The sequence below is a fragment of the Bos javanicus genome, chromosome 17 (genome assembly GCF_032452875.1).
Source record: "Bos javanicus breed banteng chromosome 17, ARS-OSU_banteng_1.0, whole genome shotgun sequence".
Lineage (NCBI taxonomy): Eukaryota > Metazoa > Chordata > Mammalia > Artiodactyla > Bovidae > Bos > Bos javanicus.
Window position 1 is genome coordinate 52,965,460 of NC_083884.1, and position 24,376 is coordinate 52,989,835.

Sequence of the window (24,376 nt, forward strand, 5' to 3'; positions counted from 1 at the left end):
CATGAAACTCATTTTTAAGTAGTTTACTGAGAAATTTCCTGGTGGTCCAGTGGTTAGGACTCTGTGATTCCCCTGCAGGCAGCACAGGTTTGATCCTGGTCCCAGATCCCACAAGTCACAAGGTGCAGCCAGAAGTAAATAAGGAGTTTATTGGGAAGGCAGAAGAAAAATTTGTTGGTTCTCTAATTCTAAATGTATCTGAAACATTTGGTTCCATATATGTTTACATATGTTTACATAATGATGATTTTAAGCTCTTTATGAAGTGAAGTGAAAGTCACTCAGTCATGTCCAACTCTTTGCGACCCCATTGACTGGTCTATGGGATTCTCCAGGCCAGAATACTGGAGTGGGTAGCCTTTCCCTTCTCCAGGGGATCTTCCCAATCCAGGGATTGAACCCAGGTCTCCTGAATTGCAGGTAGATTCTTTACCAGCTGAGCCACAAGGGAAGCCCGCGAATACTGGAGTGGGTAGCCTATCCCTTCTCCAGCGGATCTTCCCGACCCAGGGATTGGATTCTTTACCAACTGAGCTATCAGGGAGGCCCAAGCTCCTTATAATTTTATTTATTTTTATTTTTGGCTATGCTGGGTCTTTGTGCTTTTCTCTAGTGGTGGTGTGTGCGTTTCTCATTGTGGTGACTTCTCTTGTTGCGGACCACAGGCTCTAGAGTGTGCGGACTTCAGTAGTTGTGGCACGTGGGCTCAGTAGTTGTGGCTCCCTGGCTCTGGATCACAGGCTCAATAGTTGTGGCACACTGGCTTAGTTGCTTTGCAGCATGTGGGATCTTCCTGGATCGGGGACCGAACTCATGTCTCCTTCATTGGCAGGCAGATTCTTCACCACTGAGCCACCAGGGAAGTCCCAACAAGCTCTTAAAATAAGACTTTTAAAGGGCCTTAGTTTCCGGTCATGTGTGTCAAAGCTGTTTCAATATAGTAAGAAGATAAAGGGCAACAACAAAAAAAAGGGCTGAGGATGCTTGTGTAGGATTCGTAAGTAAAAAAGGGCAAAAAATGATGAAAAATGCTCCACCTCACTAATGAGTTAAAAAAAACAGACACACATTTAAACAAAAGCATAATTTTTAAGGCTTTCCAGGAGGCTCAGTGGTAAAGAAACTGCCTGCCAGTGGAGGAGCCACAGGAGCCGTGGATTTGATACCTGGGTGGGAAAAATCTGGAGAAGGAAATGACAACCCACTCCAGTATTCTTGCCTGGAGAATCCCATGGACAGAGGAGCCTGGTGGGCTACAGTCCATGGGGTTGCAAAGACTTGGACACAGCTGAGCACACACACGTGTGCATGCATCATTTTTAAGCTCTTACATTGGCAGGTGTAAAACAAACAAAAAAACAATGATACCTGGGCTAGGGAAAAGCTTATCCTTCAACACTGAGTAAGGAGAAAGTGTCACAGACTTCCTGGAATTCAGCTTGACATGTATCCAAAGCTTTAAAATTATACATTTTTTTGGACCTAGCATTTTTACTTGAGGGAATGATTCCTAAGGCAATATTTCTAGGTATGTGTAGAGACATGTTTCAGAATATGTATTTAATTTAAAATGATCTCATAAAGGATATTCCATAACAAGAAAAGTTAAATTGAAAAACATTCTAAAGAAGTGTTTGATTTTTTTTTCTTAAAATGATGTTCCTATATACATAAAAAAACAGGAAACAGGAACAGTGGTTGTTACTTTTTGCTCTTCTATCTTCTGAATATTCTAAAAATGAACTGTTAATTTCTTACAGTGAAAGTGTTGAAGAGAAAATTTTTAGGTTTTATTTCAGGATACCATTGGAGTTAGTACTGAATAAAATACCTAAAGTGGTGAATATATATTTCAGGTACTGTTTAACAGTAGTAGTGTTTATTTTAAAATAGCAGTTGTTACACTGATTCATTGTACAATCTCTTGTTTCTTGGAAAGGTCTCCTCCAGCATTTTTCCTTTTTAACCTAGAAATTTTGGTCAGAAGAAAGTTATCTGATATAAGTGGGTTACAGCACCAGTCAGATGTGTCCATTTTTTCTGGGGAAATGTATGAAGAACCTTCTGGACTCCTCCTGTACTGTTTTCAGTTCAGCGGAGTCAAATAATTCTCTCCTAGAGAACTGGGTTGCTGTTGCTATAATTTCTACATAGTGTATCAAACATATTGAGAATATTTAAAGTTCAGCAGTTACCTTGAATGGTTGAAAAGTTGATTTATGTTTATAGTTTAAATGAAATAATGTAAAGGATGATTTGTATAAAAGCCAAAATAATTTTAATTTTGATGTTTAAACTTGCTCATTTGCTGCAAGAGAGGTCATTTTGGTGATACTTATAGAATTGGTGAACTCGGTAGAATTCTGATTAAGTTTTTTCCTTTATTTTCGCCCAGGAAGCCTTGGAAGATCGTTTGGAGGAGATTAATCGAGAGCTGGGTTCTGTTCGCATGACGTTAAAGAAATTCCATGTTTTGCGCACCTCTGCAAATCTTTGAGATTTGTGGTCATTAAATTTTGAGACATTTTTGTTTGCACTAATGTATAATTATGCACTCAAAAAAGGCGAACTATTTTATACTGTTTCTAAGCCTTCAAACGTAGTTTTACAATCATGCTATTCTTTACACTTGCTATTTTATACTTCAGATAGCCACATATTTTCAAGATATTTTTGTTATGCTCAGGAACCTCTTGTATATTTTACTATTTAAAAAGTATTATTTTTAAATAGTATATGTCTCCTGTTTATATCAAGAATAAAGAAATATAACAGGGGAGGCAGCTTTGTTTCTAAACATAGTGTTATCCTTTTACGATGAACTTTGCACACCAATTTTATAAACTTGTTCTACATTGTGAATATGAGTCTAGTTTTTTTAAATAAATGCTTAAGAGCTTCCACAGTGATAGAGTAATACATGCTGAATGCAAAAAAAAAAAAAAAAGCATACCCTAGATTTAACTATGTTGAAGTTTTTTTTAAAAATGGTAATGTAATTCCTGTTTGAAACGTGTCTTAGAGTGAACATTAGAGTTAATAATGGAAATGTTGGAAATAATGGAATATTGGAAAGCTCTGAAAGTGAGAATATTTCATTCTGTTTCCCTTAAGCTTTCTTATTTGTAAGAAAGAAAAATGCTAGAGATGGAAATCTCTAATTTTGTGATATATGTAGTACTTTCCAGAAAAAAGTCAGCTGGAGAGCTGTAGCTTTCTGCCCATCTTTCTGAATGTAACTTGTGTCCCACCTTTGACACTGATATGATAAAAAGCTTTGATGAAATACAGGCCACCACCCAGTAAGGTTGTAAGAGCAGTTTCCTCAGCGTACACGGCCTCAGATGTCAGATTGTCAGGAAGATGTTTTTAACATCTCTCCACCATCCCCCCCATCCCCCCACCCTCCCAATGAAGAAAAACACTTCCACAGTAGCTGCTGTAAGAACGGTAGGTGGAGGTCAGAGCAGCTTATGCTGCTTGTTACTGCACAGGTAATGTGTCTAGATAGAGCGCCGTGCCTTTCGATTGGCCTTGCTGGGGGGCTCTAGCCCACTGCCTTGGCAGTGCCTCCTGCTCTCAGAAATTCCACATAGGTCGGAGGCTGTGATCTGACCAGAAGTATGGCAGGTAGAGGTCCTGACTGCTGGTCAAGGTCCGGGCTTCTCAGCTGCTCGCTTTTTTGGTGGCCAGTCAGAACCCAGTACCCACTCAAGCTCAATATGTGTTGATAAACAAGACTCATTCCACACTTTCAACACTAATTCCCACCGATTCAGGTTTTAAAGTTTGGTTTACTCTTGAGCTTTTTCTCCTCCTCCCTGTGGCTCTTAATAGCATGTAGTTTCGGCGAGCCAAGCCACCCGATATTCCACTAGGGTCTATGTATGCCTTCGAGCAGGGATCTCAGAGAATCTTTGAGCACCCTTCACCAAAGCTTCCTCTGCCTGAGCTCCAGGCCTGGTTCCCTCCTCAGGCTCCCTGCTCAGCGTTGTGGGGGGTTCTCAGCAAGGGGAACTCACTGACAGCTGCCTCTCCTGCTCCTTCCTGTCCATGAATCAAACCTTTGCTCCCACCTCCTGCAACCTGTTGAAGACCTCTGGCTAATCAGATTTACTCATCAGAATCAAGTGCCTTACTCCTGGTATTTTTTTCTAGTCTTTTTTTTTTTCTTTCTTTCTTTTTAATCTCCTAGTGAAGAAAACATTCATTTTAATCAATCTCCAGTATAGTTGTATCAAAACTTAATACAGGGATTGACTTTACGGGTGATGCTCCCTTTAATATGGTCCTATACATGACATTAAAAACTCACTTGAAAATTGTCAGCCTGTTTCATTGTTCCCTGCTTTTATTGTAAAGTCTGTTACATTCCAAAGAATAGGAAATTGCCCTTTCAGAAGAGATGAGAGTTTTATCTTACCAGGGAGTTATCTTCTTAGTAGTCATATTCCAGTATTTAAGCCCCATTAAAGTGTCTTCTGTGCCTCTCAGGGAAACATGTGATTTGATTTGTGACATGTCATAAACTGGAAGTATCAGTCACTTCAGAAATTTAAAAAAAATTCTCTCCATAGCTGTGAAGAGGGACACCAAGGAAAATCCTTCCAACCGTCTTTCCTTTTGGTAATGCTTAATGTACAACTACTCTATTTAAAAACAGCCTCAGCTTTGTCCAAAAAAAAATAAAAAAAATAAAAAATAAAAACAGCCTAAAAGCTGGAAAGGTGACAACCTTAAAAAGCAACTGTTATATCCCAGGGAGGTAAACTATAGTTGCTGGCTGCAGTTAGGTTTTTTACTAAGTGAATCTTCCACTTCTAGGAAGTGCCATTTAAAATTGAAATAGAGTTACTGCTCTCCTGTCACCCAGACCTGCCGCCTTCCTTTCACTGAAACGCCTGAGGGAGGAATGTGCTTGACTGCTTGAAGGTGCCAAGTGGATATAGCTACTAATCCACACTAGGACTGTAGGAGCTGGACAGGGGACAGGTGAGCCAGACCTGGATCACACCCTGCTCAGGCTTTCCTCCAGGTAAAGATAAGAAACTTCCTTCCATTGTGGGAGATTATATGCAAAGTGCCTGGTATCTCTTAAGTTTTCAATCCGTAGTACATTTCAGATTCATTCTAAGTTATTAAATAGGCTTTTGAAGTAGTGATTTCAGTGCTTTCTTAGAAAAGTAGACCATGTCCCTAGCAATTGACTTAAAAACTGCCTTGGGCTGGTTGACATACGTTAGGTGGTCAAAGATGTTCTCCATCTTTTTGTAAAAAATGAGCTTTCTCGGGGTTTAAATGAGCTTCCCTCTGGTGTGTGTGTGTTTTTTTTCCCATGAGTAATTGATGACCTCTGTAGTAAGTTCAAATACCCTGCAATCTTCAATGTGACTTGGGAGTTGTTTGATATAAGCTGTTTTGCAAAAAAAAAAAAAAGTATTGCCAATGTAATAAAAATAATTGCTCCTTTGAATGTTCCATAATTAGACTTCTAAAGTTGCTGGCCTGTGAAGCAGGACCACACAAAGGAAGAGGATGCCACTGAATGTTTGAAAGTTAACATGAAGTTTATGATTTGCTTTTGGAGTTTGATAACCAGAATTTGTTCCCCCTTTTAACTCGGAAAAGCCCGGTGCTTGGCTGAATGCTATTTGAATTCTGAGAAGTTAGACATTTCTGTCATTTTGAATTTTAGATATCTCAAAAGCAGTTTTCAGTAAATTTTAATGTGCCACGTGTGCTGTGAGTCTATAAGAAGCTTTAGAAAATAAATATCGATACATGTCTAGAGCCCTTTAGGAATCAAAGGTAAATCGTATTTACCCATCACAAGTGATTGTACATGGTTATGAAATTTGCAGGTCTGATTAAATGAATTATATTGCACCAATTTTGCAGGAAATAATTTCCTGCCTTGCCAAGAGTTCTGTGGCAGTTTAATAATAAACTACACCAGTATTCTTAGGACCTGTGTTACTAAGCTTTCCCTTTCAGATTTGTGTTCTGTTTCAATAGGCTCCTCTCAAATAGGAGGAATCAAGCCATAACTTTGCATTTGCTGGACATTATATGCCCTGTCATTGCTGTGACTACAGACTTCAGAGATAATGTTTTATTCACAATTTCACTGTAACCATGACCAATACAGTGAGAAATCTGCTTCCTGTAGTGCTACTGACATTAGATAAAGACCAGTCCTTGTTGCAGTTTTAAAATCTAGTCAGATGCTAGAGTGATGAAATTGTAAGCTCCGCAAGAGCAGGGACCATCTCTTTGCATACAGGCACTGAATAAATATTTGTGGATACAAACATCTGTGCTATCAGTGTATTTATTCCTGCTGGCCAGTTGTGGGCTCTGGTTTTTAATGGTGTTAAGTCCTCTGAGTTACTGGTTTGGGGGCAGGCACTGCAGGGTTACAAGGGCAGCTGCCCAGGGGCTCTGTTCTGACTGGCCTACAGGCAGAGAGCCTCACTCCCGAAATCTATATGCTCTGAAAACTTCTTTTTTTTTTTTTTTACCTTTATCAAAAAAGTAAAGGTCAAAGCAGAAGTAGCAGTGAAAGGACCTGTCGCTCAGTTTGGCTTCCACAGATCCTCAGGCAAGGAGGACGCCTGTGCGGGAGACAGATGATGACTCAATCCCTGGCCGACTCAACAGCAGCTGGGGCTGGAAAACTTGACTGGCTCTTAGGGTGCCTCTTGATGGAGGGAAGGAATTGGCCCATTCAGTGTCCAAGGAGATGGGACAGCCTTTGGTCTGGGTTGTACTCTCTCTGACTTGATCTGAACTCATCTTGGGCTGCTTTTAACTTCACCTTACACTTGCCCTCCCAAGGGGAAGCACTCCCTGGCTCCTTTCAACCTGAGAAAGTGATACTTAGTGATAAGTAAACTACTCCTAGGTTGGGGGTGTGCCCTGTTTAATTCATTTACTTCAAATCTTGACAAATAAGGCCTTCCTTGCTTAATCTAAATGTATACTTAATGATTTAAATATCACTCAGTACCCTCTTGGTTCAACTGGAGTGTCCAGTCTGGTTGGAATATCAAGATGAAGCTATTTCTGATCCTCTGCCAGTTCCTTCTTGAGGTCAGGGGCTAGAACTTACCCTCTGGCTACTATTACTGCCACGCCTTCTGATTGCCAAAGAGCATTTTCATTTTTCGGTCCAGACCATATTTGGTGTCCTGAGGAGAGAACTGGTTGCCTCTATTTCTGCAAATCAGGTTGGTAACGGATAAAAGCACCAGGTGTCAAGGTCTGGAGTTCCATTGACTACCTTTGGTTTGCCCACACATTCCAAATGCCTTCCTTAGTTTTCCGCAGCTCGTTCCCCTTGATTCTGTCATTTTACTCCCAAAGGACTCGATTTTTCTTTTCTGTAAATCTGCTCATTCCTTTCCCCTCGTATTGTTGGGGGTGGGGGGTGGCGGGGGGAGTGTCTCCTGGCAAGTGAGGCTCACGGTGTTAAAAGGGCCAAGAGGTCGTGGGCCGGGGCCTCCCCTCATGGAAGTGACCTCCAGGCCTTTGCGGGGGTCGCCCGGGCGAACGCAGACCTGACGCCCGAGCGGGGCCAAGTTTGTCGGGGTTTCTCCGGGCGGAGGCTGGCCCTCGCGGCGGGCGGGCGGGCGGAGGCGGCGGACGGCTCCGCGCGTGGCCTGACGGAGGCGCAGGCCCACCGCCGAGTGAGGGAATGCGAGGCGGGCCCGGCGCGCACGGGCAGCAGCGGCCGCTGAGGCGCGCGGGGCACGGCGGTGCCGCCGTGTAGAGCTGTCAGGCCGGTCCGCGGGCGCGCCCGGCCCCGCGCCCCGCCGGCCGCCGCCTCCATCCCCGCCCGCGGCCCGCGCTCCGAGCGCCCAGACCCGAGGCGGCCCGCACGTGCGCCCGCTCGCCGCCCGCCAGCCGACGATCTGGGAGCATGCCCGCGGGAGTCCGGCCGCTCGCCCGGGGCCAGCTGGCGGCGGCGGCGGCGCGTGGAGCCGCGGGGCGCAGCCGGCCGGGCTGGGGCCACCGGGCCGGAGTCTCCCGGGCCGCGTGAGGCGGCGGCGGCCCAGCGCGGCCGAAGAGGACGGAGCAGCGCCGTGCAGAGCGGGGTGAGTGTTTCAGCGGCCCGGCCGGAAGGCGGCGCGGCTGGGCCCCCTCCTCAGGCCCGCAGCAAACCCCAGTGGGGGCGGGCTCGGGGCGAGGACCCCCCCCCCCCCCACCAGCACCGGCCGGGCGGGCGGCGGCTCCCGAAGGCCCCGGCCCGCCCTCCTGGCCGGTGCGGGGAAAAGTGGGAGACCCGGGCCCCCCGCCCCGCTCTGGGAGGAGGGTGTGGCGCGCCGGGACCCGGGGCTGAGGAAATCCGCCCCCAGCCCGGCACCCGACCCCCCTACCCCAAGCACTGGCCCTCCGGATTCGGGGGGTGGGGGGCCCAGTGCTAATTCCGAATTTCCGTCGGTTCTGGCTGGGGCGCGGAGGGCTCCCCTCCCCCAGTGACAAGTGTCGCGGCGGCCCAGGGGCAGGTGTGTGTGCGGTGCTGGGCCTTCCCCGGCCGGCCCGCGCTCCTGACTGAGGGGTCGGGAGGAAGTGGTGGCCACAGCCCTCCGTCCAGCCCTCTGCGCTTCTCTCCTCCTCCAGCCCTGGCCTGCCTGGGGGTGTACCCGGGGCCTAAGCGTGGGGTGTGGCCCTCAGAGAGAGGGGGCCAGGACTTGGAAGAAGTGCTCCCGGTTGTCCCCCTCGCTGGAGGAAAAAATCTGGCCAATCTCCATCCCGTGAGTCGCCCTTTCCTGTTGTAAAACCTGCGGTGCCAGCTCTGTGTCTGAGCAGCCATCTGCCTTCCTACCCTCTCAGCCTTTCTTATGGGGTAGGGGGCGGGGGGCGTGCAGGGCCGCTGGGTGACTTGGGGAGGGGAAAACTCTTGAGTCCCCCCTCCCCCATAACGTGCAGCTAATTCTCCCTGAGGGAAACCTCAGATGGACGTTCTGAGTAAATAGAGTGTGTTTGCTAGGCAAATGTCATTTCAAGGCAAATCTTCTAGCTCTATCCCCTTTCAACCCATTTGCTGCCCCCTACATAAATTCTGGATTCCTCATCCTACATTCCTGTCCCTACCTCTGAAATATGGGGTAGGGCAGAAAGTCTCAGGCCTGCCCACCCCCTCCCCTCTAGAATCAGAGTTCTTCAGAGGAGACCTCCTTTGAGCATCTTTCTCGGTCCACTGCTAGCTCTCTCCCCAGTCCCCACCAGGGAGCCATTGGGGTGGCAGGCTAGACCCCTCCCTCCTTTCTGAAGGGAATGCTCCCCTTCATTTGAGTCTTCCCCATGGCCAAGCCCCCAGTGTGACTCATCTCTGCTCTGAACTCCCATTGCACCTTATCTGGGTCTCTCGTGTGACTCTTATCACCACCTGCCTTGTTTTATAGTTACTTTTGTGTCTGGCTTATCTCCCCTGCTGGATTGTCAGCTCCTGGAGGATGGAGGTGGGGTTTGATTCATCCTTAGGCCTGCCCTGGGTCAGCATCCTGGGCACTGTCAGAATCAGTGTCTGGATGAAGTAGAAGTCCCCACCCCAGCTTAGCTCTGGGACCCTTGCTTATCTGACTCCTGGACTGTCCCTGTTAAATTCTTCGCTGGCGATTGGAAGAGACTCCCAGCCCTCTTCCTTTGCAGAAACACCATGAGTTAGGAAGGGCTGTTTTTCTTGTAAGGAGTGACTTGCCAAATGACTAGGACAGTACACGCTCTGCTATGAGGATGTCCAGGCACAGACTGTGAGCTCTCCGGGCCTTGGGTGTGGAATGGACTTCTCTCTTTGGCCTTCTGCACTCGTCGGACATGGGAGGCAGTAGAGAACCAGACTGGGATTCAAGGTTCCAGGCCTGGCCCTCCCATAACGTCTGTAACTAAGTTACCAGGTTTCTCTTGATTTTGGTTGGTCCTTCCTTATGGAATCTGAAAGAAAATTCCTCTGCTTCTATGAGGCCCTACAGGATTTGGGCCCTGCATCCTCTGCCTTTTTGACTGTTCATTACGGAGATCCAGGCTTGTCTTCACTGGCCTTCCCAGGTGGAGTCCACCTCCTCCACCTTTGTGCCCCATGCTAATTCAACTTACCACGAAGAATGGCAGTTGAATGTTATCCTGTGCCTCCCTGCTAGACTGAGCTCCTAGAGGAGCAGGGGTTGGCCCTAAATCTCGTTTCTCTGCCTCTCCTGTGCCTGGCACATGGGAGGCTCTAGGGAAAAGGTCTGTGGGATAAAGGTGAGAAGCTGAGAGCCCTTTTCCCAGTTGACTATACATTCTCTCTCACAGGGACCCAACTTTGCCTTCCTCCCTATCTAGAGGCCTGTTTTAAAACCAGGCAAACGGGGACTTCCCTGGCGCTCCAGTGCCCAAGACTCTGTTTCCACAGTAGGAGGCTCGGGTTCAATCCCTGGTCGGGGATGTTCTGCAAGCCGTGAGGTTCCGCCAAAGAAAAAAAATACATAAATGAAATGAAAGCAGGCAGATGTTCTCACCATCCCATCCCATTCAGGCTTTCCATCTTGGTCTCTGTGAAGAGCCAGTCATGGAGAACGGTGCCATTCATCTGTAGAGATTAGAAGCGGAAACTTCTGGTGTTTCGAGATCTCTGCTTGGCTGCTTTAGGAAAAAACAATGGAGTAGAGGGTGGGGGAGTGTATGCTCCGTTGTGGAAGGCCAGTGATCTCATGCCTGTGTCCTTAGCCATGGGCTGGAAAGGTGAGCCATCTTGAGTGAGCATTCACATGCTTCCAGGCCCCTTCCCACCCCTTCTCAGCCTTGTGGACAGACCTCCCGAAACCTGCCCACCAGGACCCCCTGCCACCGGACACCGATGTAGCTAAGTGGTCTTTTATTTGTTTTTAATAATGAAGGTTTAAAAAATTATGTATTTATTTATTTTTGGCTGTCCTGGGTCTTCGTTGCTGTGTGGACTTCTTTCTACTTGTGGTGAGTGGGGGCTGCTCTCTAGTTGCCGTTTGTGGACTTCTCATTGCGGTGGCTTCTCTTGTTGCTGAGCACAGGCTCTAGAGCATTCGCACTTCAGTAATTGCTGCACGTAGGCTCAGTAGTTTTGGCGCACGGGCTCAGTTGCTCCAGGGCATGTGGGATCCTCCTGGACCAGGGATCGAACCCATGTCCCCTGCACTGTCAGGCAGATTCTTAACCACTGGACCACCAGTGAAGCCCCGCTAAGTGGTCTTCAAATGACTTCTCTCTGTATCCTTCCATCAGTGTTTATTAGGCTTTCACTAGGTACCCAGGATGTTATCAAGTAGTGCCATGGCAGCCATGGCAAATCCTTGTCCGCTCTGCTCTAAAGCCTGGGGTAATGAACAAGGGGCATTGCTCCCTCTCTGCTCAAGTCTTCTTAGAGCGTGTAAGAAAAATTGATTTTAGAATTTAGACGCTTTGCCTCCCCTGTGTGCAGGGAAAGTAGTTTGCTTCCTCTGATCATGGGAAGGAAGATGGGGGGAAAACATGTTTGGTATGTGTACTGCATGCACAGCGTGCACAAGGCTGCCCCATGCACCCTGCCAGTGAGGTGGTGTTCGCCCTCCCGCCCTCCTTTCTCCCAGAGAAAGAAGCTGAGACACAGAGAGGTCAACCCACTTGCCCAAAGGCTCTGCGGGTTTCTACCCAGTTCTGCTGGACTCTGCTCATTCCACCTGCACTGTATTTCTGACTGATTCAGGTCACCTCCTCTTCCCTGGCTTCCAGGACGCTGGACGGACAACGCAACATATTCATATACAGACTATATTCACTCACCCTCATAGTCAGCATACTAATTTCTACTTTACTGTCTATGTGCGTATATATACATATGTGTAAATCTACCTTTATCAGTCATCACAAAGGGTTTCTGGAAAACTGGACATATAAAGAGTTGAATATAATAAGTAACATTGAGTGTAAAACTTCGACTCACGGTGTGGTTAGGGTGATTCGCCCCACAGGTAACACAGGGCATGCTGTGGCTTAAACAGCAGGCAGGGTTCAGAGGAGGAGACGCCCTTTCTGGGTAAGGCGGTCAGAGGTGACTTCCTGGAAGAGGTGGGATTTGAAGGAGGCCTTGAAGAATGGGTGGAGTTTTGATAGTCACAGCACCTGGAAAGGTGTGTAGAATTTAGAGTTTCAAATCTGTAGTTATCACCAGGGCCCTTCCAGAAAAGTTTCCTGTGGAAAAGGAGAGAAAATGGCAAGATTGGTGGTGCCTTTTCAGGTCTTCTCCAGCCTTGCAGGAGACTCTGGGAACACTGGAGCCTTGAGGACTGCGCCCCGTTAAGGATGAATGATGCCAGAGAAGAGAAGCGACTTGCCCAAGCCCTGCCCCAAAACCTGGAACCCAGGTCCCTAATTCCCAGCTCGGTGCGGGCTCTTGTTACTGGAGGGGGTTGACGACGGGCAGCAGCCCTGTACATCGGTCCTTTGTTCCTGTAAAGTAGGTACAGGGGTACTGCCTTCCTCACTTCCAGGCTGGTGAACACCAAGAGAAAGTCCTGCAAAATCGTCATGACCAAAGGCAGAAAGAGCCCTGTTGGAGAGGAGGGCTGGCATTCGCTTCAGTTACCCAACTGCCCTTACCAGAGGAGGGAAACCAGATTAACCAACAGGCAGGATTCCGGCAGCAGACAAATCAAACCCAAGCAAGCGGCTTGGGGAAGAACATCGAGAAAGCAGTTTCGAGACTTCCCTGGTGGTCCAGGGCTTAAGACTCCAAGCTCCCGATGCAGGGGTCCAGGGTTTGATCCGTGGTCAGGAAACTAGATCCTGCATGCCACAGCTGCACATGCCGCATGCACAGCCACATAAGTTTTTTTTTTTTTTAAGTCCTCATTATAAAAAAAAAAATGATTTTTTTTTTTTTTAAGAGAGAAAGCAGTTTCACACCCTCTTTTTGCTGAAATCCGGCATCTTTCTCAAAGCTTTTCCTCCGAGAGCCCTCACCCCATAGTCCCATTTCCCTTTTATGGGATGGTGTGGGGAGTTGGTGGTACAGGGGAAAGAGAGTTATTAAAAGAAGCCCGAGGACTTGGGGATCCCAAGGCTGATTCCCATCCCATGGTAATGCTGACCGGATGGGTGTGGACATGTCAACCTTCAGCTGCATGGGGCGGTGGCCCAGCAGGGCAGAAGGTCTTGAAGTGTAATATAATACATCCCAGGTCACGTGTGCACACAGTCCAGGTCCAGTTCTGGCAGTTCTGCTCTTTGGGGAAATTCAGAGTTAGGTTCCTGCCAGCCTCTGGCCACAACGTTTGTCCCCTGACCAATAGAAAACTCTTTTTGTGTGTGTTTCTTACTTAATATAGGTTACTGATTCATTGGGCTTCCGTGGTGGCTAAGTGGAAAAGAATCTGCCTGCCAGCCAGTTTAGGAGATGCAGGTTCAATCCCTGGGTCGGGAAGATCCCCTGGAGGAGGAAATGACAACGCACCCAGTATTCTTGCCTGGGAAATCCAGGACAGAGGAGCCTGGTGGGCTACAGTTCATGGGGTCGCAAAAGAAACATGACTTGGTGACTAACCAGCAATCACAGTTGATTCATCAAATTAAACTCAGCCAACAGCACCGTTACTCGATGCCTGAGTGAAGATCCTCTAGCACACATGTTTTCTCCATAAGTCACATCACGGTTTTCCCCAGCTCTGAGCACCAGACAGCGCTTCAGCCTCACGCTCGGGGCCATGTTAAATCGCTAACAAAAAGCACAGAAGTGTGAAAAGCATGGCACTAAACAGACCACGGAGAGGATACTTGTTGACAGTTTGAACTGAAAGGCAGGGGGCCGCCTTGTTTGACCTCTGCAGGGCTCAGGCAGGCAGGGTGACTCAGTTTTTCCCTGCTCTGTGCACGTCTGCAAAAGACCGAGTAAGCACCGCGCTCCTCAGTTCCTGAGTTACAGGTAAAACTGTAGCCAGATAGGAGGGGCCGTAAATACTACGGAATCTGTGAATAATGGGTACCGACTGTTTTGCAAAGTAGTTCCACAACACGGCATTCCTGAGTGATAAGGAGGGACTGTTGCCACATTTAACAGAAAGGAAACAGGCTCAGAGAGGTGAAGGACCTGATGCAGCTTGTGTGAGTAGCTGGGGCCCGGCCAACACTTGCACCCACCCCTACTTGCACCTACCCCTGGCTGATCCCAAGTGTCGTTGTTTCCCCTCAGCTCCTATCGCATTTGTTGTGAGAGCCTTTCCTCTCCGTGGCCACAGTCCTCCCACTCCCAGGCACAGACCTCATCTGCTGTCTTTGTCATTGTGTCTGCAGCATCCAGAACAGGGCTCCTCACGTGTGCTCAGCTGAGTTCAGTTCTTTGCCGCCCCAAGGACTGTAGCCCTCCAGGCTCCTGTGTCTATGGAATTCTCCAGGCAAGAATGCTGGAGTGGGCTGCCATTGCCTCCTCCAGTGGATCTTCCTGACCCGGGATCGAAGCCGAGTTTCCTGCTTTGGCAGGTGGATTCTATACCATTAGTGCCACCTGGACTCCTCGGCGACGCTCAGTGATTCTTGGTGAGTAAAGGCTGGGACCGAAGCTGCTTGTGTTTGCTCCGTCCTCGGTGCCAGAAGAAGAAGAAATATCTGGACGTAGGTTTCCCCCCTCGCCCTCCTGTACCCCTTCCAGAAGGGTGCCCATTTCCCTTTTCCACAGCCTGCAAACAGGAGGTCCCATGTTCCAGCACACCAGAAGATGTGGGCAACCTCACATCTAACAGAACTGGTCTTTGCTGAGAGGAGCTGAGGGCAGCCTGTCACCCAAAGGAATAATGCTCCTAGGGAGGCACTTCGGGCCAGCATGGGGCTTCCTGGGGCCCCATGCCTCCAATCCTGGCTTTCTTACTCCTGGGCACCTTTAAAAAAATGTTCTGTCGCTTGTGCCCCTTGAAGAGTTGGTACACAGGTCATAGGAGTTATTGCTATTTCTTCTCTCCAAGGTTCTTTATTTCCCTTTTCGGAGATGGTTCCCCTTGAAGGATGGAATTTTCTCTTTTAGCAGCTGGGGACTACCGCCCAGGTCTCCGTAGGGCCTGGCCGACTCATCTGCTGTGCTGTGAGGCAGGGCAAGAACTATGTCCTGCTGCAGCCCTGCCGGACCGAGTCAGGCCCTGCGGCCTCCTGGCCTCACCTGGCTGTGGTCCACGGAGGAGTTAGGCCCCAGGGAGAGCCCACCAGGCGCCAGCGCCCTGCGAGAAGCGGGTGAAAGATGGGCTGTCCATCTGCTGTCTCTTTACAGCCCCTTGAAAACCCGCCTTGAAGGGCAAGGGGCGGACGTTGGCGTGGCCATTCCCAGTTCCAACAGGGACCAGCATCCATCTGCACAGGGCTGCCCGCAGGTCTGGAGGCCGGTCAAGGCCTCTTTATTGCCCACGGGTCCATTTCTTCCCTCCATGCTGCCTGAGGGCCCAATAACTGCTTTTCTGGGCACTTCATGAGAATTGACTTTCCACTTGCAGGGTTTCTTTTTTTTCCCCATAAGAGGGAGGAAAACCAAACATTTTCTGCAATTAGAATTTTTCCCTCTCGGGTAATCACAATGGGAAAAAAAAAAAAAAAAAGACATTTAAGTCCATTGAAAACCACACAGAGGCGGCGCTCTCGGAGCCAGGGGACCGCTCCGTCGGTACGGATGGCCAGCCAGGGAGGGCGTTCGGCAGGCGGGCTCTGGCGTAAGGAAGCCGCTATTTCACATTTATTTGGGGTTGGCTTCCTGCAGCATATTTCAATTAGTTCGTCAGTGTTGTGCATCTGACAGGCTATGCGTTCATTGTGGTTGAGCCATCTGGGAGGTGGGAGGCCTGCAGCCTTCCCCGTGGCAGTCAGTAACTACCAGTTTGAAGGAAATTTGTTTGATGTGTTTAAGAACCCAACACTAAAACACCATTAATAACAAAAGCTTCCAGAGTTCTGAAAGCACTCCCCCTTGTTGAGCCGTCAGATGGACATGCATAACTTAAGACCTCATTTTTTCCCCCCACGCCTGTGACATTTCCCAACGCAGCCAAGCAAAGTTCTGAAGTGGCCGATTTAATTGATCCAGAGCACAATTTGCATTAACCCAGTATGGAAAAGAGCTCATTAATTTTTATACTTGGGGGCCAAGCAGCCTGAGCTTTTGCCACCAGGAGTAGCCAGGGGAGGCAGGGAACATATCACTCCATCAGTATTCAGCTGAGTTCCCGAGCCACTGGTTTTATTTCGGGTCTTAGCCTCGATGACTCACTGAGTGTCGTGAGCTCATGGTGATGAGAGCTGACCAGCGAAGCCTGCCCTTCACTCCTTAGGTACCAAGGTTTAGAGCGCCAATCACACCCATTGCTGTCTCTTTTTACCTAGTTATTTTTCCTGGCTGACTGTCCCTTTTCCTGAGGAATGTGCTGTCTGACTTTGCAGCAGCGGGGGAAAAGAGGAATTCAGCATTTTAAGAGAATAGGAGAGGGGAAGGAGTGTTGGGGGAAAAAAAAAAATCCACGGGTTTGATCTTTCAGGAGGAATGACTTTCCATTTGCCCGAAACCTTACCACCTCAGACTGGATGGGGAGCAGGCTTGAGACTCAAGACGCAGTTGTGAACTGGAGGGAGGCGGGCTTGTGAAATCTGGGATGTTGATTCACTTGAGTTTGTCTTGGTGGCCTGAGAGCTACAGGAGGGTGTCTGGAGGGTTTAGGCTGATAAAGGCACCCATCACATAACCAGACAGGTTGATGCTTCATAGTGGACTTTTCTGGATCCTGAGATTCCTGCCCAAGGAGAAGGCAACTCTTCCCTCTCCAGACTATGGGGATCCCCCGGTCAAGCCTAGCTGCTCTGCAGGCTCAGGGCCCTGGGCTTATTTGACTTTGAGTCCCCCGTGCCCAGTACAGTGGCTGGGAGGTAACTCAGGGCCAACTGATGACCATTTGGGGAGAGGCAGTGGCTAGAGATCCAGAGGGAAAACGTCCTTTCTCATTCCTCCATGTTTTGGGTCGTACCCTCCATGGCCCAGAGAGCTTCTGCCTGTTGCTTTTCACTTGACTCCCAGAAGTGCTGCTGTGCCCATTTTACAGGTGGGGAAACTGAGGCTGGAAGCAGCCTTAATTTGGCATCCAGTGCTTGCAGCTGTCACGTTTCACACACACTACAGCTCAGGGAGGGCATGATTTGGGCCAACCATAGAGCAAGTTCGGAGAAGGCAATGGCACCCCACTCTAGTACTCTTGCCTGGAAAATCCCATGGACGGAGGAGCCCGGTAGGCTGCAGTCCATGGGGTCGCTCAAAGTCGGACAGGACTGAGCGACTTCACTTTCACTTTTCACCCTCATGCATTGGAGAAGGAACTGGCAACCCACTCCAGTATTCTTGCCTGGAGAATCCCAGGGACAGGGGAGCCTGGTGGGCTGCCGTCTATGGGGTCGCAAAGAGTCGGACACGACTGAAGTGACTTAGCTGCAGCAGCAGTAGAGCAAGTTAACGGCTGGCCAGGATTCTTGTCCTACTGGGGTCCTTGATTCTTCAAGTTCATGCCGCTGCATTCCTTCCATGACCCACGCCATGTTGTTATGTTGTTGCTTATAAATCCATCCGGGGAGTTGCCTGATGGTCCAGTGGTCAGGACTTACGGCTTTCCCTGCTGAGGCCTGGGGTTCAATCCCTGGTTGGGGAGCTAAGATCCTGGAAAACCTGCCGTGTGGCCAAATACAGCAACAAAAATTCCCTGAGTATGTCCTGATGCAGTTCAGTCTGAACAGTGCCCAGAAGTTTTCGGTTTGGGTTTGTGTGAATTTTTTGTTTCGTTTTTTACCCAGAGAAGAAAACAGAATTTCTTTTTTCTTGTTCTGTAGCTTTTGCTCTTCAAAGAGGCCCAAAGGCACCATGGATGTAGAGCAGGATTTATCATAGATTCCTGAGACAGGGCAGCATGCTCTGGGATCACGGCGTGGGCATGACTTGGGGGCCCCCTGGGCTTCCCGTTGTCGAATCTTGTAGCCACACACCCAGGAGGCTGTGGTCAGAGGCCCTGCGTGTTGTATGTCTTTGAGGTCCTGAGAAGTGGTGCCTTTCCCTTCCCTGAAGCGAGAGCAGCTTTCAGACTGGCTGTATTAGGATGCCTGTGTGGGGGGAAGGGGCAGGGCAGGTGTGCTTTTAAAGGGCATAGTTCAGAGTGAACGGGCCTCGTCCGCCAGGGTGGGTGGGCCCTGCTCACCACACGCTCTGACCCATCCAGTGGCGGTGGGTCAGTTTGTTCTGGGTTTTACCCCTCTTTCTGCCCCACTTGTGTCCTTTCTCTCCCTCATTAGAGAAGATGTGGCAGCAGGGAGGGGAGCAGGCAGAGGCCAGCGCTTTGTGTCTCCCAGCAGCACCGCGATCGCCTGCCTTGCTACCTCTGCATTCCTCTAGGCTGGGAGAGCGGGAGGCCCAGTGGCTGCTGGGCGGAGAAGAGACGCAGGTGGGTCCCCGTGGGATTCTGTAGCTCAGGCTGGGGTCCGATGGGCAAGAGTTAGAGGGTTTGTTTTTCCCTGGGGCCCTCCACACTGTGCAGGCCACTCTAGGACTGTCATCCTCTCCAGGTGGCCCCTAGGGTCCAGGCGTCCAGCCAGCGCCGCTCCCCGGGCAGGGCCGAGGGATGCCTTTTTGGCTTCCTGGAGCACCTTGCCTGGTTCTGAACTTGAAAGAGGATTTTATTGTTAATTCATTTTTATTTGGGGCCGTGCTGGGTCTTTGTTGCTGTGTGCCAGCTTCTCATTGCAGTGGCTTCTCGTTGTGGAGCACAGTCTCTAGGTGCTCGGGCTCAGTGGTTGCAGAGCCTGGGCTCAGTTCCTGTGAGGCCCATAGGATCTTCCCGGACCAGGGATGGAACCTGCATCCCCTTCGTTGGCAGGAGGATTCTTAACCCCTGGACCAGCAGAGAAGTCCAAGAAGAGGGTTTAACGAAGCCTCTGATGGGAGGAAACTTGGGGAAGGCAGTATGGCCCACCTGCTCTCCCAGGAGGCTGCCTTCCAGGTTTCTCCTGCTCTCCCTAGAATCCAGCCTGCTCGGAAGGACACGCACTCAGGAGGATTCCAAGCCTCTGACTGTGCTCAGGCTGGACGCAGAGGGAAAATGGAGGTTGCAGGGTGTGCAGCGCATGGAAGGGCCAGGAAGGGCCACTGGACACATGCCGGGCAGAGAATGAGGGTGCTGGGTGAGGGTGTGGATGCAGGAGGGGGAAGGCAGGTGGTTGCAGGAGAGAATGGGGGATTTTCTTTCCCGGCCTTCTTTGAAAATTCGTAGTGGAATTCATGTAACAGAGAACTGACCACTTCTAAACGTGCAGTTCAGTGGCACATGCTATGTTCGCAGTGCTGTGCGACCACCACCTCTGTCTCATCCTAGAGCATCCTCACCACCCCGAAAGGAGACCCCACACCCATCAGCAGTCATCCTCCCCTCTCTCTCCTCCCCTGGCTTGTGGCCACCACTTTTCTATTTTCTGCTCTATAGATTTATCTGTTCCGATTATTTCAAATATTAGGTTGGACCAAAAAAAAAAAAAAATCCATTTGGTTTTTTTCCATACGATCTTACGGAAAAACCCCAGCAAACTTTTTGGCCACCCAATGAATGGAATCTTACACTGTGTGACCTTTGGTTTTTTGCTTCCGTTATGTAACATAATGTTTTCAAGGTTTACCCATGTTGTAGCAGATATCAGTACTTCATTTTTGTGTGTGAGTGGTAAAATACACATAATGTCAAATTTACCGCTGTGACCATTTTTCAGCAAACAGTCGCGTGGCATTAAGTACATTCACCCTATTGTGCAACCATCACCCCCATCCCTGTCCAGAACTTCTTCCTCTTCCCATACTGAAACTCTGTCCCCGTTAAACGACAACGTCCTCTTCCCTCCAGCCTTTGGCACCCACCGTTCTGCTTTCTGTTTCTGCAGGTTTTCTCTGGGTGCCTCGAATAAGTGGAATCATACAGTATTTGTCCTTTCGAGGTCTGGTTTGTTTCACTGAGCATAATGTCCTTCAGATTCACCTGCGCTGTAGCTTGTGTCAGAATTTCCTTCTTCTCTTGGCCGAGTAATATGCCACTGTATATAGACAGACCACCTCCTGTTTTCCTGTTGATGGACACTTGGGCTGTTTCTAGGCCAGCAAGATGTTGACTTTGGCTTGCCCCTGAACGAGGAACAGTGAGAGACAGCTGGACCAGGAGGGCCTGGGGGTCTGGGAGGTCTGAGTTGTGCCATTTCGAAGATGAGTGGCCTTTGATGATCCTGCCTTTCTGGGCCTTGGTTTCTGTATACATCCAGCGATGCTCCCTCCCAGGGGAGGATGCAGCGAGAGTCTGAATGAGAGGGTAGTTTTATGGATTGTCAGCTGCCCTGCATATGTAAGCTGCCATCTTCCTGGTCAGGGACAAGGGACAGCCCTGGTCTTCACCAGTCATAGGTTATGAAGGTTGGTGGGGCCTGGCCCTCCCCCTCGCTGGGGCTCACCTATGACTTCCACTTGCTGGAAGGTTCCCTCCCTTGCAGAGATTCCAGAACGAACTCCACAAGGAGGTGCATCCTGCCTCTCTGTGGCCTTCTGAGTGCTCGCTGACTCCCAGCTGATCGCAGTCGGGGAGCCAGGAACACATGGTTCCCCGAAGCACCGTCCCTGGGGCCCCTTCCTTGGAGCTCCAGGAAATCGAACCCAGGAGGATGGCATTGGCAGCCTCCTGGGGTGGCTGAGTCAGAGCAGAATCAGGCTGGAAGTCACTAAGTCGCACTTGCCTTCATTAGGCTAATTAACTTTCGATGTGAATTAGCTCTGTGAGCTGACTTAGGAAATCCATTATAGGGCTGGGCTGGTTCCGTGTGCAGTGGTGCCTAGGAAGCTGCGCCATGCCTTTCCACATCCACCAATTAAGGCTGCTTAATTATTAACTCAGGGCTGTGTGACTAATGAGGAGTTGCATTCATTGTGCGAATTTTAAGGCCGTTTAAAATGAGCCGTAATATAGTTAATAATCATACTGGGAATCGTTCGTTGTGATCCATGTTATAGATTATTTAGAAGATAAGCCGAGGCTGAGGGTTGATTTGGGGAAGGTCATGTAGATGGAGAGTTGGCGGGGCGGGGTTTCAGTGTGTGCAAATTGCTGGCTAAGATGGGGAGTTTCCAGCTGATGCACAGCTGGCCCCTTGAGCTGCTCTCAGTTGGAATGTCCATTTGCTAGCGTGTTCTCAGGCTGACCCACCAAGGACAGGACCCCCAGACAGCTGAATAACTGAGCTCTTGAAGCACCTAGTCTATGCCTGGTCCTCAATGGCACCCTGCAGTTAGTCCATTGTGCAGATGAGAAAACTGAGGCCCAAAGCAGAAAGCTGGCTACCCCAAGGGCGCCATTCAAGTCCAGGCAGTCTGGCTCTGAAAAAAATCCATCTGTGTGTGTGTGCTCAGTCGCATCCAACTCTTCTTGACCCCATAGACTGTAGCCGGCCAGGCTCTTCTGTCCACGGGACTTCCCAGGCAAGAATACTAGAGTGGGTTGCCATTTCCTTCTCCGGAGGATCTTCCCGACCCAGGGATTGAACCCGAGTCTCTTGCATTGACAGGTGGATTCTTCACCATTGAGCCACCAGGGAAAGTGAAAGTGAAAGTTGCTCAGTAGTGTCTGTCTCTTTGCCACCCCATAGACTCTACAGTCTGTGGAATTCTCCAGGCCAGAATACTGGAGTGGGTAGCCTTTCCTTTCTCCAGGGGATCTTCCCAACCCAGGGATCAAACCCAGGTCTCCCACATTGCAGGCGGATTCTTTACCAGCTGAGCCACCAGGGAAGCCCAAGAATACTTGAGTAGCTTATCCCTTCTCCAGCGGATTTTGAATTTTGCTGACTTGGGAATCAAACCAGGGTCTCCTGCACTGTAGGCAGATTTTTTTTTTTTTACCAACTGAGCTATCGGGGAAGCTCTGTGAGCCACCAGGGAAGCCCTTGGCTAAATGACTGTTTTAGACCACTTACCATACACTGCACCCATTTTTGCAGTGAAGTAGGTTTTTGAGAGCCTGCCTGGGAAGCTAAGCATTTTGAAAATCTTTTTTTTTTTTTTTAAGTGGGAAAACTTGCAAACCCTTGGTACTTCTGGAAAAGGAACACTTACTAGTTTCAAGGCTTAAGAGGTGCCTCCCAAGGGCTGCCATGAATGGGTTGCTTGTGGCACATGTGGGGACGTTTGTGCATGGAAGCTGGGGCGCCTTTTGCTTGCTGTCATGACCCACATGGAGCCCTTTTGTCTGGGAGCCTGTGGGTGACAACCTTCGGGAACTCTTTCGTGAGAGCACAGGTGGTCTTTTGTTCCTGGTGTCCCGGGTGTGCTGTCTGTCCCCCGTCCTCAGGGCAGAGGGCCCCTCTTCGCTGTTTAGGTGTTGGCCACGGAGCATCACCAAGCCCTCGTGCAGCTGGAGCTAAGCAGACGGGGGTTTCAGAAAGTGGAAGCTTTATTTTTAGCCCCACAGCCTCTGTGATTCTGTCACTATGGAGATGCCGGCTGGGGGCCCACGAGGCTATGTGCTTTTCCTGCTGGTGAGAGGAAAAAGGGTCCTGTTTCTTTCCTGGAATGTAGCCTTGGCTTCTCGGTGGAGACCTCAGTCACTGGGTATGTGTGTGAGAGAGAGACAGACAGACACAGACAGACAGATGCTGCTGCTGCTTTGGAAGAACAAGCCGTGGGCCTGGGCCCTGAGTGGAGCTCAGTGTCCATGGCTGTCCTATGGTCTGGCTGAGCTGCACTCATGTCCAGAGGCCCCACTCGGACTGGGCTGTGTGTGACCCCACTTCCTTGGGCCATCATTTCCTCCTCTGAAAATTTGTGTTGCTAATTCCTGCTGTCTGTGCGCTTCTCTCGGTCTGGTGACATAAGAAATTCAGACAAACTTTGAATCCATGATGTGACTCAAGAGCTGTGTGTGTGTGTGTGTGTGTATACACTGGGGTGTGTGTCTGTGTCCGGTAATTATTCCGATGCAAGGTCGCCCTCAGTCGGTCATCTAGCATTCTTCCTATTCCCTCTTTGTCTTTCTACTTTTCCCCATATTTTGGCTTCTCCATTCAAAGGCAGAGAAAGAGGACTTCCCTGGTGGTCCAATGGTGAAGGGTCCGCCTGCCAATGCAGGGGATGCAGTTTCAGTCCCTGGTCCAGGGAGCTCCCACATGCCGAGGGGCAATGAAGCCCGTGTGCCACCGCTGCTGAGCCTGTGCTTTAGGGCCCCATTGCGGCGACTACTGAAGCCCTCAAGCTCCGAAACAAGACGAGCCACTGGAATGAGAAGCCCAAGCACTGCAACTAGAGTATCCCCCGCTCGCCACAACTAGAGAAAGCCTGCGTGCAGCACCGAAGACCCAGAGCAGCCAAAACTTAATTAATTAATTAAAACAAAAAACTTTTTTGAATAGGCAGAAAAAGAGGAGGTTGAAGGGGAACGTATTCTAGTCCTGTCCAGACAGGATCATAAGCGATCTATCAAGGGAGGTTAACCCTGCCCCCCTCTTTCTACCACCTCTGTGTCCCCCTGTAGAGTTGCTGAAAATACTCTTCCTTCGGTTGCTCTCATAGATTCACAGCCCCACCTCCTGTGGGAAGTGACACTTGGGGCGTTAGCTCGGTTCCCACAGAGGACGTGACTAAGGCTCCCAGTGGTTAAAGTCTGTGTCCAGCATCGCACAGCCACAAGCACCGGTGCTGGAACTAGAACCGAATGCTCTCGACTCTCCAGCCTGCACCCATGCAGCCCTGCAGAGAGCAGGCTGAAGTGCACAGGTGCCAGCAGGCCATGTCCGGGGCCCCGGGCACGCTTGTGTCTTCCCTTCTTCTGACATCTCAGGCTTGACTAGTATCCCAAAGTGGAAAAGAACAAGTGTTGACGAGGATGTGGAAAAATGGGAATCCCTGTCCCCTGGCTGGTGGGATGTAGAATGGTGCAGCCACTGTGGAAAGCAGTTTAGTGGTTCTTTAAATGATTAAACACAGAGTTACTGGGAATTCCCTAGTGATCCGGTGTTTGGACTCCACACTTTCACTGCCAAGAGCCTGGATCCCATCCCTAGTCGGGGAACTAAGATCCCACAAGTGGCATGGCCAAGGAGAAAAAAGGAAAGCAGCAACACCAGGTTCAGTTCATTCAGTCACTCAGTCGTGTCTGACTCTTCGCAGCCCCATGGACAGCAGCATGCCAGGCTTCACTGTCCTTCACCAGCCCCCAGAGCTTGCTCAAACTCATGTCCATTGAGTCAGTGATGCCATCCAACCATCTCATCCTCTGTTGTCCCCTTCTCCCCCCGCCTTCAATCTTTCCCAGCATCAAGGTCTTTTCCAGTGAGTCAGTTCTTCTCATCAGTTGGCCAAAGTATT

At 49.7% G+C, this 24,376-nt stretch overlaps 2 protein-coding genes across 22 annotated transcripts in view; both read left to right on the forward strand.

The window, feature by feature from the left end:
* Positions 1-6,311, forward strand: part of MPHOSPH9 (M-phase phosphoprotein 9) — a 55,668-nt gene extending 49,357 nt beyond the window's left edge. For all 6 annotated transcript variants that reach the window (XM_061384650.1, XM_061384654.1, XM_061384653.1 and 3 more), the window contains one exon: positions 2,396-6,311. In XM_061384650.1, coding sequence (XP_061240634.1) covers positions 2,396-2,497 — 102 coding nt within the window. In that variant the 3' untranslated portion in view covers positions 2,498-6,311. The remainder of the gene's footprint in view (positions 1-2,395) is intronic.
* An 863-nt stretch (positions 6,312-7,174) lies between these two features.
* Positions 7,175-24,376, forward strand: part of PITPNM2 (phosphatidylinositol transfer protein membrane associated 2) — a 159,827-nt gene continuing 142,625 nt past the window's right edge. For 8 of the 16 annotated variants that reach the window (XM_061384629.1, XM_061384627.1, XM_061384642.1 and 5 more), the window contains exon 1: positions 8,010-8,096. The gene's annotated coding sequence lies outside the window, so the exon portion shown is untranslated. Of the gene's footprint in view, positions 7,230-8,006; positions 8,097-8,429; positions 8,757-8,816; positions 14,527-24,376 lie in introns of those variants that run through there. The other 8 variants (XM_061384630.1, XM_061384634.1, XM_061384628.1 and 5 more) reach the window with 6 other exon arrangements.